Below are 18,653 nucleotides of genomic sequence, written 5' to 3' on the forward strand. Positions count from 1 at the left end.
ATATCTGTTTTCCAATTAACAGAGATCCAACTCGTGACTTAGGATATTTTCACATAAAATAAAAATGGAATGCAAATTTTCTAAACCATGAAATAGAAATTTCGTAGAAGTAGGTTCTTGTTTAAAACAAAGAAATGAAGAGTTATAAAATGAAAAATGATATAAAGAAAAAGCAAAAGGAGCTTTAGGTATCCATAAATGTCGGAATATTGTCTCTAAAAGTTGATTAAAAAGGAATCACTATTCTTGCATTATTACTTTTCCTTTGTCGGAATCACTTTTCTATCATTATTTTCACTTCCTGTCTCACCAAATCACCATCATATGTTTTGCAATGTATTGTGTTGTGTGTCATCATCTTCATTTTCACCACTATTATGTTTTAAATAAAAAATATAATAAATAATAAATTTACAATTAAATTATGTAAAAAATTATTAAAATAATAGTATAGGAAATTGTAGGATAGATGTAGAAAAAAATTGAATTGTCAATATATCATAGTTAAAAAATTATTCATGTTCCTTGTAAGATTTGCCTTACACTAAAAATAGGAATACGGTAAATACAACATTATCAAATCATATACACTACATATTGTCTCATTATACGACAAGATAAATGTAAGGAAAAGAAAAAAAAACAAGTGTATTATTTGATTAATGTAAACGTGTAAGAGATAAGCAAAGATATATAGAGAGAGTAAATTACAAAAGAGTAGATGATAATTGTCTAACCCATAATTAAACGATAATCGTCTAATCCATAATTATACATTATTTCTGACATTATCCCTTTAACTAATGGTTGTATTAACAATAGCTATAAGTTTATCATGATTCCTAAGGAAAGAGGTCCCAAAATTAGGTTTGGTAAGTAAATCAACAATTTGATGACGAGTTGGAAGATGAACTAATTACATTTGCTTTTGTTGAATATTATCGTGAATAAAGTGAAGAACGCTCAAAATGTTTCGACCTAAAATGTAAAATGGGGTTAACAACAAACAAAACAACACTCAAATTATCAAAGAAGATCTTTAAAGTTAAGGACGAAACACAGATTTAAATTAGAAACAAAGACATGCATTTGATTTTAACAAGAGTCGTAACAAAACTCCTATATTTCATCTCAGTACTAGTGCGAGATACCACTTTCTTCTTGTTGGAAGACTAAGAAACAAGGTTGGACCCAAAGTAAATACAATATAAGTCTAACTCATAACTGTCTAACCCATAATTATACATTATTCCTGATACTCATGAAATACTCTCCATCTCAAACCTCATCTCACTAAAGATCATAACTTCCAATCTATTATCATTGTCATCATCATAGTGGTACCATATAATATATATTCAAATAATAACAAACAATACTAATAACTTTTTGAAAGATAAATATTAAATATTTCTAATTGAGAATAACTATTTATTCATCATCAAAGTCTTCCAAATATACATAAATACTTTCATGCAATTAATACCTTACACATACTTAACAATCTGCATTAACTTCTCATCACTTTATATATTCTTCTACATGATTTGAGTTATTACCCAAGTTTGTATATATTATTCCCATAATAGTTCAAAAAATATTCAACACTCATATACAAACATATTACCTTCTTCATAAGTATCATTCAATATCTACAATTTTCATTAATTTTCAGCTCCTTCTATCACATAGTCAGTTTCACTAAACAAATTAATTTAAATCATATAATATAATATTTATAAACATATTCATATAAATGTTAAAATAACTTATAATTTTATGCAACACCACTATTTAAATTCTAAGACTAAATAACTAAAATTAAGTTTTTATTAGGATTTTTCTCAATGGAATTAAAAAAATTTAAACGAAAATTTATCTATTAATCTATTGAGTGAATTTTTATTTTACCGAACAATTTTCAAAACTTCTCCCATAATGTTAAGCATAAATTAAATCCACTGAACAGATTATGTAGCAATTTTTTTTTATCATAATTTGATAAGTTTGATCACGTATCAAACAATTACCAACCAATTTAATCAAAATTTCACTAATTCAAGAAATATCCTAATTCAAATGCAAAAAAAAAATAATAATCTGCAACTCATACTTTAGTAAAGAACCACAAATGGAAAAATTTCCAAAACCATAACACTTCTCCGAACTCACGTAATTTAAAAAAATTCAAGTTGAATTTATGATTTCACATACAACAACTTTAATTCATGACAAATCAAACCATAGTAAGTTGTTAAAAAAATTCAACAATCAAAATTCTTTCATTAAAGTAAAATCTAGATCTCAACAAAATTGAATTAGAATAGCACTTAATCTCTTAAATTTTCATAAGCATCTCATTTCTACAATCTAAAATCATCCCTTTTTTCATAATTTAATATAAAAAAATTGGACACAATTAGTTTCTCTTCTAAAATGCCTCACCTCCCAAGGAATTGTACTTTTTGAAAAGGGAATGAGTCGAAGATGCTTAAATATTCTTTATGTTGTTTTTAGAAAAGTGAATCTAACAAATAGTCATGCTTAATTAGACTAAAAATAATTAATTTGTGTATTTGAGCTTAAATAAAATATATAATTAAAAATTTTGCCTTAATGTGTCACAACTTTCAATCCATCCAAATAAAAAAAATACTTAACTGATGTGTGAACACTTTGAATGACAAAACAGAGTTAATATGCACACAATTTAAAGTTAATTTCTGAAAAAAATTATAAAAAAAGCGTAACAAAAATTCTTTGGCAAATTATCCTACAATCTTCCTCCTACACTTTCATACATCATTTTAATTCCAATAATACATTTCTGAGTATGAAGGAGAGGGTAGTGCCTCCTTTTTAATTTTCAAGTGGTGGTTGTTGCTTGTGGTGATTGGTGGTGAACTTTGGTAGTTGAGATAAGTTTTGTGGTATTTTTATGAATGATGATTGTGTTTTCGTTTGTTTTTTTTTTTTCATTTTTTGGGAAGCCACACAACCCAAAATAAAAACAGCAAGGTGTAAAAATGGAAGACAAAACTTAAAAAAAAAATATCTCTGCAATGGAAGAATGTCGAATAGAACGAATCTTTTTGTCAACCTTCTCACACCCTCAAATAATGAAACTGCTCTATTAAATGATAAAATTAGAGAATAATAGAAGTATTACGGCTGAAAAAAAAATACAAGAATGCGGCAATGCAATTGAGATTATTTAAAAAGATGAGATTATAATTATTTAAAAAATTTAAAAAAGTTAAAATCGATTTTTCACCCATTAATATGCATACAAAAAGTAGGAAGGTGGTGAAAGAATTTGGCAAATCCTTTAGAACCCATCATTAAAGCCCAATTTTGCACACCCAAGCCCACATCTCTCTTACTAACTTATTTTAGTTTTAAAAAATGATATATAACAACAAATAAAGAAAGAAACAGTAAAAAGTGTTAAAGAAGCAAATGAGACATGCACTTTTTAAAAAACCCAAAAATCATTGTAGCAGCAAGAACCAAGAACGAAGAAGCAGGAGGCACCAAGTTTTTGATTATTGTGTTAAGTTGGTCAGGTTAAAGATTAGCAATGGAGATAGAAAGCAGCAAAATCCATTAACTTATTACCTAGGTCTTCTGCCATGGCTACAACCAAAGAGACATGAGACACGACACTGACATTCATTATCTTATGTTATTTTGTACATTCCGATAATCAGAACTGAATCATATGCCCTATTCTGCATCGTAGCTTCACAATCATAACAAACAAAACATGGCTTATAACTGCTTCTAACTCACAAATAAGACAAATGCATAATACCATCAACAACGTTTCAAACAAAACATCTAGAGTTGCTCAAATTCACCTGTCTAAACCCTTTCTCAACCATACTTAAACAAAATCTCTGTTTTAAAATCTTCTTGTTCTGTAAAACACGTGATCAACTCAAATCAAATGCTAGTAGTGTTGTTATTCCATGAATAAAACTTATTTTAATGCATAAGATTCTCTTAACGTTAATGTGTAAGAAAAGTAAATGGTATTGTATTGGTAAAGAATCTTAGAGAAACATGACAAAGTCTCAAATGAATCGACCTTAAATAACAAATAATTTTACATGTATGGTGGGCATATGGTAGTGTCATGTCTCTTTGCTTCCGGTGATGGCAAAAAACCTAGATCATGGCTATTCTTGTATTGTGTCTTCAACATAATCTTTATTCCAACCAAGTCAACACAATAATGAAACAAATTTCGTGGCTTGCTTGTGACCATAAAAAGCCTTGAACCTCATGCATCATTTGTCATGTTAAGTGTTTTGTTTTGATTAGGAAGAGAATATTTGAGGATTTGAAAAGGAGAATTTGGAGTGGTTTGAGAGGAAATTGTGAAGAAAGTTAGGTTGCTTGAATTAAGATATGTAGGTGGGGAAAATTTATTGACATTTGCAAGTGATATGAAGAGTGTGAGAGAATTTTTAATTGTTTTAATACCTTAAAATATAAGTTTACAAATTTATCCTTGCTTTTAAAAATAATTATCACTAAATCTTACTTGTCTTTTCTCGTATGTAATAAAGGAAGAGTTTCCCCTTTATCAGCGTATTTTTCCGCTTCCATTTCCTCGCATACACTTGATCCAAATGCAAGTCATTCGCATCCTTCCATTATAAGCAACAGTATTTGACTTATCCAAACACACTGTCAAACTTTTTTAATTATTATTGTGCCATCCCATACAAACTAATGTTAAACTACCCGTAAAAATCTAGTCTCACACACAAGATCTTTATGTCTCGACAACATAAAAAGTGATGTTGGAGATATTACATTAAGTAAAGATAAGGTGAATTTCCAGTATATAAGTGAGTATATGAGTGAAATTGATTATCACTTACAAATTGAATTTGATGAAAATAATATTACACATTAAAAACATAATGTTACTTCAAAAATACCATTTGATATTTTTCATGTATTAACTTTTACTAATTCAATTGTTAAATTAAATTAAAATTTATTATTAAATGTGGTTTTATATTTATTTTTATAAAAATTGAAAACTATTTGTAATCTCATTATACTTTTAAAATATAAATAAACTTTGACTAACTAAAACTTTCAAAATGAATTCAACCCAAGCTATTATATTAAAAGAATTCTTAATCGCGTTAAATTAAGAAAAAAAAATATTTAAATAGAATTAAACCATTTTTCGGCTCTATCTTTTAGTAGTTAAACAAAATAAACTTAAGTAAATTTATTTTATAAAATAGTATTTATATTTGAAAAATAAAAGTAGTATTATTTTATTAAATATATTTACATATCAAATAATTATATTTAAAAGTTAACTTATATTACTTAAAATTGATTTTTACAAAGAAAGTTTAATTGTAAGTTATTTAAGATATTGACTAAGTAACACAAATTTATGAAGTGAGTTATAAAACTAAGACAAAATAGCTCATTTAACTACTTTAAAAACAAATATTTATAAAATAAATAAATAAAAGATAAAATATCAATGCTAGTTACCTGCTTAATGGGAGTTTATTCTTTTTAGTGAATAAAGATGAATGAAGGTTAATCATAGACCAACCTGAATAAATATACTTAAGAGTTTCTTTATGTGTTTTGTTTTAAAAAATAGCAATGGTATTGAAGACATAGTGAATATAAATAGAACCATGTATCTTAATAATAAAAATTTGAACATTGAGACTAAACTCAACTTCATTGATAAATATTGAGAGATATGATTCATCCATTTATTTTAAAATTTAGAGTTGTCTCTAAGCATAGTAGTGTTTTAGATAAGGAGGACCACCCTATTCTATTCTAAGGCACATGTTATTTTTGTATGATACCATTATTTTACTCATCTAATTAATAACTCATAAAGCATTGGAGTAGTTATGGGGATTATTTATTCATCCCTATGTGCTACTACTATCTAAATTCTATTATGCAAAAAAGGTTAAATTCTCCTTTTAAATATAGGGTTACTTACAACTCCAATCTCAATCCAACAAAAGGTACAACAAAATCATTTTGGTAATTAGTTATAAATGATCATGCAAACTACTTATTATGATTTTTAAATGCTTGAAAGTATTTTTGTACACCATCAATCACATCAAAATTAAACTAAAATGGACATATAATGCTTAAGATTGAAATGAAATAAATTAGGATAAGATAAAATTTACTTTAAATTTGATAACATTCATTTGTAGGTCTAATTTAGCGTGTCACTTAATGACTTTTATTTATTTATAATTATAGATTATTTTATTTTTTTTGGTATATATATATATATATATATTATCTAATTTAACTCTAATTATGCATTGATCTTATTTATTTATTTATATAATTTAATTTACTTTTAGTTATTTTTATTTATATTTATTTCATTTAATTTATCTTTCTAATCTTATTTATTTATTTATATTTATGTCATTTAATTTATTTTTAGTTACACACCACTTTTATTTATTTATTTATATTTATATTATTTAATTTATTTTTATTTATGCACTAGTCGTATTTGTTTATTTTTATTTATACCATTTAATTTATTTTCAGTTAAGTACTATTCCTGCTTATTTATTTATATGTATATCATTTCATTTATCTTCAGTTATACTAGTTCTATTTACTTGTTTATTTATTTATATATTTTAAAATTTATCTATAGTTAAATGATTTTGTTTATTATTTATTTATATTTATGTCATTTAATTTATATTCATATTAGTCCTTTTATTATTTATTTATTTATATTTATGTGATTAATGTATCTCCTGATTCTATTTATTAATTTATATTTTTGTTATTTTATTTTCCTATAATATACTTATCCATATTTATTTATTTAAAATACTTTCTTTAATTGCTATTTTATATTATTTGTTTTTTTTATAATTCAAAGAAATATATAAAGTAATAATAAAAAAAAGTAAAAGTAATTATTATTTTTTAATGAGTTTGGATAAAAGAAAGTTAACTATATGTTTTATTTATTTTTTATACTTTTTTTTTATATGTTTGAATGATGTGTATAAATTATTGGTAAGATGAATATGGTGTATTTTAATAGTTATCATGCTATGTGATTCTTGAAAGTGTTAAAGAATATGTCAATCGAGAAATAGTCATAAAATTTGTTTCATTGAGTTAAAACCATGTTAATGTATTAGTCTTTGTGTTTGGAAAGTTACGCTTTGATACATTACGGGATGAAAGGCAGAGACCATGGTGGGGTCTATACGGAAGTTACCAAGTAGGTGAATATCTGAATAACTTAGAATAATGTCTTGGATTAGGATATTCATAGGCCAAACTTGGGACTATGTGACACATGCTCAACATCGCCAATGTTAGGTAGTGAGTAGATATACCTTTGTGTGGACTGATAAATGGTCCATATTCTCGAGAAAAATAGTTATAATTGTATCAATGTTCTTAATGAGAAATACTCAACTTCCTAATTAATTCCTAAATAATTTTTTATGTTCATAGTGGATCATCATAAGTGGAATATGGACTCATATGTTGGTAAAATGAGCTTGAGTCTTATGGTTGTAGGTCAGGTCATAGGTCTTCATTCTTTGCATGATGTGTTAAGTTTATTACAATTAACATTTAAGACTATTTTCCATGTTTTTCTTTCATATGTACCTATCGTATGAGTAGAAGGATAACTTGCTCAATAAAAATTGTTTTGGAAAAATCTCGAAAGATCTTCTCTAGAAAGATGACTTGTGAAGAATTTGGAATGTTTAAAATATATAGATAATTATATACTGTGATTTAAAACTCTTATTATTGTACTAAACTTATATGGTTTTGTAATATATTATAAATAATTATAAAGATGTAAAATACCGACATATATATATATATATATATATATATATATATATATATATATGAGGTTATGTTATGACTAATGTTCTATGTGAGAAAATCTTATTACAAAAAAATATACTCCCGACTTATAATTAAATAACAATTATTTATATGATAGTTAGGGTGTTACACACATCACAAACATAACCTTTTTTAACTAATAATTATAGGATTAGACCCTACAAATTGGATTCTATGTGTTTAGTTATTTTGTATAGAGAATTACACATGACCACAATATGAGAGTATAGACAATGAGCGAATGTGCGTTATTATTATAATCATGGACATAACATCATATGCCATACATCATGTTCATTTTCAACATTCAACCAACTTTCCTATTAATGTGCAAATGGAACCAAGACTAAGTGAACTTTCGAAACACGTCTTACAATGATCTAATTAGGTATAAAATAAAGATAAATTATATTTAAGGTAATCAAGTACAACTTATAACAAAACAATATGTCATATTCTTCTTTATTTTTTCACTTAATGTTATTTTTTTGTTACATTTTTTTAAAATAAACATCATTTTATTGCAATTTTTATGGACTTTTGGAGCTATCAATGTCGATCCAAGCCTATAAGGATGAATAATAATTTACATAATGCAACACAGTAATTTGTTTTGCAATTGTTAATGATATCAGTATGATAGGTAAGGTTATATTTCAGTATACTATAGGAAGTCCCTTCCTTGCCTAACAATTTGAAGTTACAAAAAGTTGACATGTGAGGACGAGTTGATGAGAGTTGGGTAACAAAACATGTCTGGTGGATTGATGTGTAGAATAACAAACATGAACTATTGCTGATTGATAATTTGACAAAAGAACTTTTGTTCTACATACATGAAATGGTAGATATCTAATTTCATCTACCTCTTTCTATGCCACAACTACTTCAATATTTAAGTAACCAACATCCTAAATAAACTCCACCACCTACGCTCAAAATTGGTACCTCCCTCCCTCGTTATTTTTTGGTTCCTAAAAACATTCATGGACAACTCCTATGTATATGATGTCTTCACTATAATCGATTATGAATGACGAATAACATTAATTTGTATCAAGTTCTAATGCTCATATGTAAAATTTATTTTTAACAAATATTAAAAAACTAACTATAGTCCATGCTTAGATGTAATTCCTTAGGGCATTTTTAGATTCAAGTGAACAATTCTACTCCTCGGTTTCTAAATTACTATACATACTAATACATGAGCACAAAATTTATGAGGTTTTCGTGTTGATGGCCAACAATACCCCTTTACCCAAAGAACAACCCCTTCCCAAACAATAATCTCAATCCAAAGAACAACTAACCCAACACATAACATGTCATTTTCATTATGAAATTCAATGTCATTATGGAAACTAAAAATTCAAAAATTTATAATAATAATGTTTATACTCAATATTAACTTTGCTGTATTACAAATTATTCTAAATCTTAATTTTATATCCGTAATATATTATTTTTATACCACTTAAAAATTATTAAATAATATATATAATAACATTGTAGTTGCAATTTAATATATTCGTAAATATAAATAAGACTTCATTATTTGAAAATTATGTTAATATTAAATTAATAAAAATATTTGCAATGTTAAAGGTTTATTTTAAAATATGAAATTTAAAATGTTGATTTAAATTATTATATAACAAAATAATTTTTTAATAATTATTAATTTAACTTGTACCTAATTATGTTAATATTAATAATTAATATTAGTAATTTAAATATATGTGAATAAGTATTTAAATTAAATTTAATTATTATTTCATTGTTATAACAAATTTAATGATTCATATAAATTATTAATAAAAAAAATGGTAATAATTTTTTATTAATAATTTTAATTTATGTAAAAATAGATAGATATTAAAAATATATTGAAGAAGTTAACAAAAAATTTATTGTCACACACTTTGTTATATTATAAATAATAGTTCTAAAATCCTCATATATCAAATTCAAATCATAAAGAAGTGTTATAACTAAATTTAGTGTGTCTTTATCATGATTTATTATTTTATAAATATCTTTTCTAAAAACCTAAAAATAATTTTAGAGTAAAAGTTGTATAATTAAAATGACATCTGAATATTATATTATTAACGTGAAAAATGTATATAAATAGAAATTTCACTTATTCAAGTTTCATTTTAAAAGAAATAACATCTCTCTAAAACACTTTCTTTTTTTTCATTCCTCAGCCTTCTCTCTAACTTTTTTAGCCCATTCTTCATTAGACTAGCAATCGAAGTTTGCCATTTGATTCTTGACAACGAATACTACAAAACTATATGATCATAATTTTAATTAAAGTAAGTTAATTTTTGCTCATTTTCATTTTTGGTATTGGACTTTTTAGTTTTGGTTTTGATATATGTTTTGCATGTAGTGTTTTTGGCTTCAAGATTAGTTCTTGTTAGTTTAGAGTTTAAGTGATATAGTTGAATCATTGATTAAGATTTTGTGGTGCATGTTAAGCTATCCTTGGGTTATGTAGCATTGAAGCTCTTTCTGAGCACACCTACTCAAAGTTAGGTAAGAGAAACTAGTTTTATTTTTCAATAAAATCCTAAGTTAGAAGATCTAGATGCGGGGTGCTCTCAACCCCAAATTCGTTAAGCGTTTTTTCCTGCGCTTAAAAAGGATTTTACATGCAGAGTTAGCAGAGTTCTCAATCTCAAATCCACTTAGCAAATTTTCCCTACGCTCAAAGAATTTAAGTTGTCGTTTTGGGGGCTACCAGCCTCAAATCCGCTCAGCCAAATTTCATACGCTTAATGAATTTGAGATATAATTTTTGTGTGTTTTCTGCCTCAAATTCTCTCAGCCAAATTTCCATGCGCTCAACCAATTTTCTCGGGCTAATGTCTATCTTAATTGAATCAAGCCATTTTGACAACATTTGTCATTTTTTGCTTAAATACCTTTTATTTCTCAGCTATAAGTTATAAAATTCAATCAAATCTTTTGAAAGTTTATTGATTTGTAAATTAGAAGTGATTATAACATTTAAAGATCTATATTTGATTAAAATTATTCAACTTAAGTGTTTAAACTAATTTATTCAATTGATTTGTGAAATTTAATGTTATGTGACTGTTGTTGATAATTTTTAACTAGATTAAAAGTATAAATTTCTGTATGATGAAATGATATGTTGATGAATGTGATGAAGTATGAAATTATGTCAAAATGTGGCTGAGACATAGTATTTTCAGGAAAGGAAATATTTTGTTGAGATTATTATGAAAGTGTATGGGCTTGTGATGTACTCTGGAAAGGGATGATCCTGACTCTACTAGTATCTTAAAATCATATAGATGAAGAGTATTAGGTAGTAAGAGTCAAAGAAGGTTCATATGATTGAGTTTGAGGTTTGAAAGAACTGATCAAAGTAGATCATATGAATTTACCCATGTCATGTGATGATGGATTCCTTAAAGGGGAGACTATGTTGCGATGAGAATATAGTAATATGACAGGTGCAAGTCTTTGAGTGCTAATTTCAATACAATGATCTTTTGGAAGTAGAGTCAAGTAATTGTGTATGTTAGTAAATGGATTTTGACATGAGCAATATGAATTATGAGTTATGATAGGCACTTGATTGCCTTGAGAAAACACATGAAAGTAATGAATTGTGTGTTTGTGATTTAAAGTTACATTTATATTCGAAGTTTAAAAAATTCCTAGCTTACTCTATTGTTTGTATTGTGTTTGTTTTTCCTTATTTGTGATTGTACTTGGTCGATTGGTCTTGATTTAATTTCCGACTTATTATTTTTTTATCCGAGGAACATCGTAGCTCAGTAGAGCACAAAGCAACATGCATTTTATATCTGTCTTTTATAAATATGCCTGGATTTTTGGGTTTTTTTGTTAAATCAGTATTATTCCATTTAAGATACGCCAAAATTAAATAATTGAGTGACTTAAGTTTCGGGGAGTTGCTGATAAATCTATTATGACCCCATAAAAAGGGGTAAATGATTTTGCAGGTGATAGAGCTCCATATAGTATAAATGAAATGTTTTTATTTTTATGACTTTTTGTTTGATATATGTAAATATTAGATTATATACTAAGAAAAATGCATTTTGAAATAATACATTATATATATATATATATTTTTTTTTTTTAATTAGATATGTACATGCATAATACTATAGTATTTAAAGAATATAATTAGGGATGTTACAACATTCTTAAGTTTTTTTTCTCTACTTTTATGTTATATTTTTAATATTTTTTAATGGTTATTGACTCTAAACAATACTATTATACTAAATAGACATAAATACTACACAAAATAATTAAGCTTGTCATAAAAAGTTAGAAGTTGAAAAAAATACAAGTAACTAATATTATTAAAGCAACTTTAAATTAATAATGGTATATTCAACTTTTATAATAATAATTTTGTGATAAATTATTATATTCACTACTAAATTAAATTTAATAATAACCATAAATGTATAATGTTATACTATATTTATCAGTATATTTATAATACTATTTATAATTGAAATGTACTTCAAATATTTTTTAACTACTATTTTTATAATTAATGCTACATTTATAAATTTATTAGCAATACTAAATCTAAATTAATAATAATCATTTGTTTTCAATTAATAATAATAATAATAAAATTATTATTTTTAATATACAAAAATAGTAAAATTATGAAATTTGAATTTATTAATAATAATTCATATGGAAAATAATTTATACTCACATTAATTATCATTTTTTAGTTTTTTATTATTTGTATGCTACAACAATGTCAAAATAGTTATTAATTTTATTATTGCTCATATATAGATATATATTGTAACATTTTTAATAATACTAAAAAGTTCAAGTTAAATAGTAATTAAAACCTTTAATATTTTAAAATTTTTAATTAATTTTAAATTAAATTGATTTTAAGATAATCATAAATTATTATTATTAATTTTATTTACAATTTTGTAATATTTTAAAACCTTATACATGTTTATTTAAATTATAAAAGATATCTTAGATATAGCCTTTAATAGTATCTACATAATAAGAGTTGAAGGGTTGTGGATAAGAGCAGTGGGACAAGGTTCCCAAATCAAAATTGACTCATCAAACAAAGTATCAGATAAGCTTAACAATTTTCCAACACAATTTCTACAAATAAATACTAAATTCCCTCATTTTTTCTAAATAAAGAAAAGTGTGTCATTGGGTTAATTTTTCTTTAATTGCATAAGATTTTAATAATTTTGAATTCATAAAATATGTGATAGGGAGTATATAATAAAAATATTTGTTGAGTTGGTAGAAATGATTAAGCTAAAAGAGAGACTTAACTGTTAATTTTGTAATGGAAAATAAAAAGTGAAGTTTTTAATTTTGTGTGGAAAGAAGAGAGAGAGAGAGAAAAGAGGGAGACACGTGGCCCTAGTTTCCATGTAGGCGGAGAGAACTGTTATATATGCGTCTCCTTCTGCCACTCTCCATTGCTAACCTTAACCTTAACCTTCACCTTCTTCACCAACACACTCTCTGTTATCTTCTTCTTCTTCTTCTTCTCCTTGTTTCCTTCATTCATTCCACACAAAAAACACACCCTTGCATGATCCTCTCACAATGGCTTCCGCCTGCGTCAACAACATCGCAATCTCGCCGGAAACCACCTTCCTCGACCTCCCTCCCTGGCTCACGCCTCGCGGATCCGAACCCGAACCCGACTTCGAGTTCCCCCTCGATACCCCCGCTACCATGCTCCCCGCCGACCAGCTCTTCTCCGACGGAAAACTAGTCCCTCTCCACCTCAAAACCCCCACCATCACCACCACCGTCACCGCCTTCCAAACCCTAACCCTAACCAACGCCGCAACAACCACCATCTCCCCTCAAACCCCCAAAACCCCTTCCTACACCGCCGCCACCGCCGCCACCGACCCCTATGTCTTCTCCCCCAAAGCCCCCCGCTGCTCCTCCCGCTGGAAAGACCTCCTTGGTCTTAAAAAACTCTACCCCACCACCACCCTTACCAAATCCTCCCCCTGCACCACTTCCAAATCTCTAAAAAACCTCCTTCACCGCAAAACGGTGTCGTCTTCTACCAACTGCGAAAATGCGCCACTCCTCATAAACTCATCCGACGCCGAATCCCTCTCCATCTCCTCTCGCCTCTCTCTCTCCTCCTCCTCCTCCAGCCACGACCACGACGACCTCCCTCGCCTCTCGCTAGATTCCGAAAAATCAAACCCTAACCCCAATATGACCTCAAACTTAACTCTTAACCTCAACCAGATCTCGATCCACCGAAACCCTAACCCTAGAATCCGATTAGTCAAACCCCGCGCCGGGTCCTTCGACTCCAACAAAACCGTTTTGGATCAGCCTTGCCGCCCTGGGAGGAGTCCGATCCGGAGAGAATCCGAAACGGTGGGTTGCAGGGGAGTTTCCGTGGACAGCCCTAGAATGAACTCTTCCGGGAAAATCGTGTTCCAGAGCTTGGAACGAAGCTCGAGTTCTCCTAGCACGTTCAACGGTGGGCCCCGCTTCAAGCACCGTGGCATGGAGCGCTCTTATTCTGCTAACGTCAGAGTAACGCCCGTTCTCAACGTCCCCGTCTGCTCCCTCCGTGGCTCGTCCAAATCCGGTTCGGTTTTCGGGTTCAGGCAACTGTTTTCTTCGCCGCAGAAGAAAGAAACTACGGGGAGTATGAGGGGGCACCACCAAAGTGGTAGGAGTAATCGGAATTGACGTAAATACCCTTGTTTAGAGGAAGAAAAAGGGTAACATATTATTGACTAGGCTTTTTTGTTTTTGGCTTTTTTCACCCTTTTTGCCGCTTGATCAATCAATCTCTCTCTCTGTTCTGTTTTTATCTAATCCCGGAATGGAAATATTGCAGGAAGAGGCATGGTGTTGATTGGGGGGTTTGGTTGGTTCATTTAATTTGATTTTCTTAAAGCTTTAGGTTCATTAATGTAAATACGCGAGGTGGGGTTCCATGGATTTTAGATGCCCTTGTTGTTTTCTTAGCTTCATGATAATTGATAAAAGATCCCGTTACTGTGGCTGAAACAGTGAGCTCTTTGGTTTCTTACGGCGCTTTTTTTTTAATTTTTTTAAATTGATAGTGGGAAAGTAAAAAGTGATTTTTTTATTAGTATTAAAATGTTTCTAGATCTATGGTGGTAACATGTTGAGTTTATCTCGTGCGTCTGTTTGTGGGTTTTTGTTTTTTTGGTTATTTATTTTTTCTTTGTTGTGAAGTGTTTTGGGAAATGATGCTAAAAATGCAATCAGAGGAGTCATCTCTGCTGAATTATTATTTGCACGTCAGTCTGATCCCAAACCTTTCATGGCTTACTATGAAGTTTTAATTAAATCTAAGTGACAAATTATTGTCTATTTTTAATCTATGATGTGTTATGTATGTGTATATTATGTTTTCTTTTCTCGGGTGGAATTGGTATGAGGGTGGTCCACGTGTGACGTTCATGGAAGATTGAATAGGGTGGGGGGGGCAGGGTTGTTATCTTTTATTTCTTTTAATCAAGATGTGTGTACTTTGATCTTGGAGATGGGATGAGTTTCCCAGAAGGGATTATGATCCTTGAATGAATAATCTAACACAATTTCACTATTAAATTTGCCCTTTGTGTGCGTCCGAGATATTGATGGAGGGGTGGAACAGAACACCCACAATTTGGGTCATCTATGTTTGTTGTCCGTCAGGGTTTTATGGTTTTGTTGGATGAAGTTGTTTGTTCAGTTGATGATGGATCCGTTGGATGAGAAGATCAGAGTCATGGACATGATGGGGTCCCTTGGTAATTAGATATGGTAGGACCATTTCCTGTTTGCTAGAAGCAATTTGATATTTGGTATAAGCAAAGTGCATAATTGAGGGAAAGGATATGTTGAAAAGTTGAATGGCTTTGGACCCCTTCCCCTTTTCCATCCTTTATGGTGATAGTAATGCTTCTAGTTCCGTGGTACTATCATGCCTCTTCCTCACTTTCAAATTATATGGATTAAACTCCTAATTAGATTGGACCCTTTGTCTCGGTTCATCATCCATTTATTCCCATTTCCAAATCCCAAACTTCATCCATAGATAATAGGTCAAGATTTATATATATTTATATTACACACGCATCTTGTACTCCACTAGTACCAGGGAGGCTGTGATCAAACAAAATTCTTGAGCAACGGAAACGAAAAGTGTCCCAACCAAGGAGATATAAAATAATGATTTTTGTTTTGTTTTTGTAGTAGTTAGGAATAGGCTAAAATCACGTGGCTAACATGTTGCCATACTCTTAGGCTATTAGCCACCGTAAAAGCCAAAACCCATGTGAAGAGAGCGTGATCATTTTTAATTTTCTAAATAAAAACTAAAATGAATGTTTCTGTTTGTGTATCAGATGTGAATTACTTTTAATTATTAACACTTCTTCTAATTTGGAACGAGTAAAGCAATGAAGAAACTAAAACATGGGCGTGGAAATTGAAAGAATAATTTTACAGGGATAACTAAACTAATACAATGAATTGTTTTGTGGGTAAAATTGATAATGTTATTAATTTGGAAATGATATAGTTGAGTAGGTATTGCACAAAATTCAGTTGTGGTTGTTGTTGAAGTGGCGTCCCATCTCTCACCTCGCGCATGCTCTGGAGTCTGGGGTTCTGTATCTATGACTCTTAACTTTGATTTGACATTTTCTCATTCAAGCCCTAGCATAGCATTCTATACCCTATTCCATCTCCCAGATAACACCGTGCTCCAAGAATATACTTCCTCCATATATACATATAAATATTTATACATCCTTTCAACAAATAAATGGAAAAGTGTTTATAATATTATATTTTATATTTTAAACCTATTTATGACTCCCAAGGTCTGATACCATATTGCTTTTGATGTTTAGGAATTTATAAAATAATGATAAAATGGTATTCAGACATAAAACTAATATTTGAAAGGTAGGGATCATGGCATGCTATCCAGAGTTTCTAGTTTGGAGCAATTTGTTGCACCCCATAGCATAGCATAGAAATGAAGAAAAGCACGAAAACCTGAAAACCCTACCTAGGCAGCATTGCAGCCATGATGAGCCATCTTGCACCTTTTTATTTTCTTTTTATATATATTTAGGCTTTTTCGTCCATACTCAGATTTTGATGCATCTGATATGATATGATATGGGTGAGCTGTGTTGACCAGTCCTAAGCGAGTAGTCCCCATTATAATACCACATTTGTTCCCATTAGAGTTTGGGCTTTGTGACAACGTGAAAATGGATGCACCTACCAACACTTCTTTTTATAGTCATGCTGCCTGTGTCTGTTTACTGTGTCCCAATGCAGCATCGCAAGGCTACTTCTGTCTTTTCACATGTGGAGGGAAGTGCAAGGGCCAAGTCCTTGTAGTTGTAGTTGTAATTGTAGCAGAGTTAGTAGTAGTAGGGTCACGTGCCCCAAACTGATTCCCTAAATCCAAATAACCCCTAGATTCTTGCCATATTTTGCTAGTTTATTCGTATTCTTAATTAATTTCATTATGAAAGCCAGCCAGCCAGCCAGCCAGGTCAGGATTGTGTGACGTGACTTATAATAGTTTGGTTGTTTTGGTTAGTGAGCTCAACTTTGTCATTACTTTCTCTCCTTTGCTTTATATGGAGACGAGGATGGATACGTGCAATCATTTCTATCTTGCGAGGTAAATCAGCTGAAAAGCAACCCCAGCTTAATTAATGAAAGCACCCCCCCATTAGTTAAATACCACTAGACCTTGTAGTAGTATTATTCAATAGGAGGGAGGGGGTGAGTGTATTTAAAGCATGATCTCCTTCTTCTGATTTTCTGTGTCTCATAAAGAAAACAATATGTTTGTTGAATAATAAGAGAGCCTGCAAAAGGCTGATGGGAGAGTTTTGGGGCATCAAAGAGAGAACGTGCTTATGTACAGTTGGGTCTCTGCATAGATTCCCCCTCATCCAATCCCTTTTACCCTATCATATGCATCACTGGCAACCCCAACCCCCCCCTCCCCTCCACTCTCTCTTGCATAGGGAGTGGGTCACTGGGTCAGTGCACAAAAGGGATGACAAAAGGAGGGTGCTGTTGCTAAAATGCTAACGGCTATAAAGGGTGAGTATCTAAAGATGAGGGCAGACACAAATAACAAATCATTTCTGTATAGTGAAGATAAAATAGTTAAAAAAGAGGGAAGGATATGCTTAAATTAATCACTCGATTCATCACTTCATATCAATTATCAGTATTAGTCCCTCTACTTTTTGACATGAATTAAATTTGAGGGAAGAGATGACTGACTTGGGAACATATCTCTGTCCTCATCTTCATCAACATTGCAGGTCCCCCTTGTAAGATTGAAGAGCAGGTGAGAGGATGGATGTTTTAGAAATAGAATAATGCTACTACACCTGTGAAGTCCGTACTACAGTGTGGGGGCATGTGAACTACTGGAGTTTACATCACAGTATCTTCATGAGCTGGACTGCCAAGGATAATTTGTTGTTGTTATGTTAGAACATGTCATAAAAACTGCAATGGGTTTGGGTCCCTTTGGAATTTAGTACTGCATGCATTGGACAACTTTTTACGGTTTTACTGTACCTCAATCAAAAGGACCTTTGGTTGGAGCTGAGATGTTATGTTATTTTCCTTTCTTTCTTTCCTTTTCT

General features: G+C 29.8%; 1 protein-coding gene, 1 long non-coding RNA gene and 1 other non-coding gene across 3 annotated transcripts; all 3 read left to right on the forward strand.

The window, feature by feature from the left end:
• The first annotated feature begins 13,429 nt into the window (after positions 1 to 13,429).
• LOC137835037 (uncharacterized) lies at positions 13,430 to 15,015 on the forward strand. The gene is made up of 2 exons (XM_068643336.1): positions 13,430 to 14,723; positions 14,843 to 15,015. The coding sequence occupies exon 1, from the start codon at positions 13,567 to 13,569 to the stop codon at positions 14,689 to 14,691; it is 1,125 nt and encodes a 374-aa protein (XP_068499437.1). The 5' UTR covers positions 13,430 to 13,566; the 3' UTR covers positions 14,692 to 14,723; positions 14,843 to 15,015.
• Positions 15,016 to 15,210: 195 nt separating this feature from the next.
• LOC137836293 (small nucleolar RNA Z122) lies at positions 15,211 to 15,289 on the forward strand. Its single transcript, XR_011085244.1, has one exon. It is a non-coding gene; the product is annotated as a small nucleolar RNA Z122 (small nucleolar RNA).
• Positions 15,290 to 17,810: 2,521 nt separating this feature from the next.
• LOC137835041 (uncharacterized) lies at positions 17,811 to 18,616 on the forward strand. The gene is made up of 2 exons (XR_011085002.1): positions 17,811 to 18,096; positions 18,324 to 18,616. It is a non-coding gene; the product is annotated as an uncharacterized lncRNA (long non-coding RNA).
• Positions 18,617 to 18,653: the final 37 nt, after the last annotated feature.

This window comes from Phaseolus vulgaris, chromosome 5 (genome assembly GCF_000499845.2).
Source record: "Phaseolus vulgaris cultivar G19833 chromosome 5, P. vulgaris v2.0, whole genome shotgun sequence".
NCBI classification, from domain to species: Eukaryota; Viridiplantae; Streptophyta; class Magnoliopsida; order Fabales; family Fabaceae; genus Phaseolus; species Phaseolus vulgaris.

Bases quoted from the DNA above. Each gene is read 5' to 3' on its own strand.
- LOC137835037 (XM_068643336.1), top strand. From the start codon at position 13,567: ATGGCTTCCGCCTGCGTCAACAACATCGCAATCTCGCCGGAAACCACC.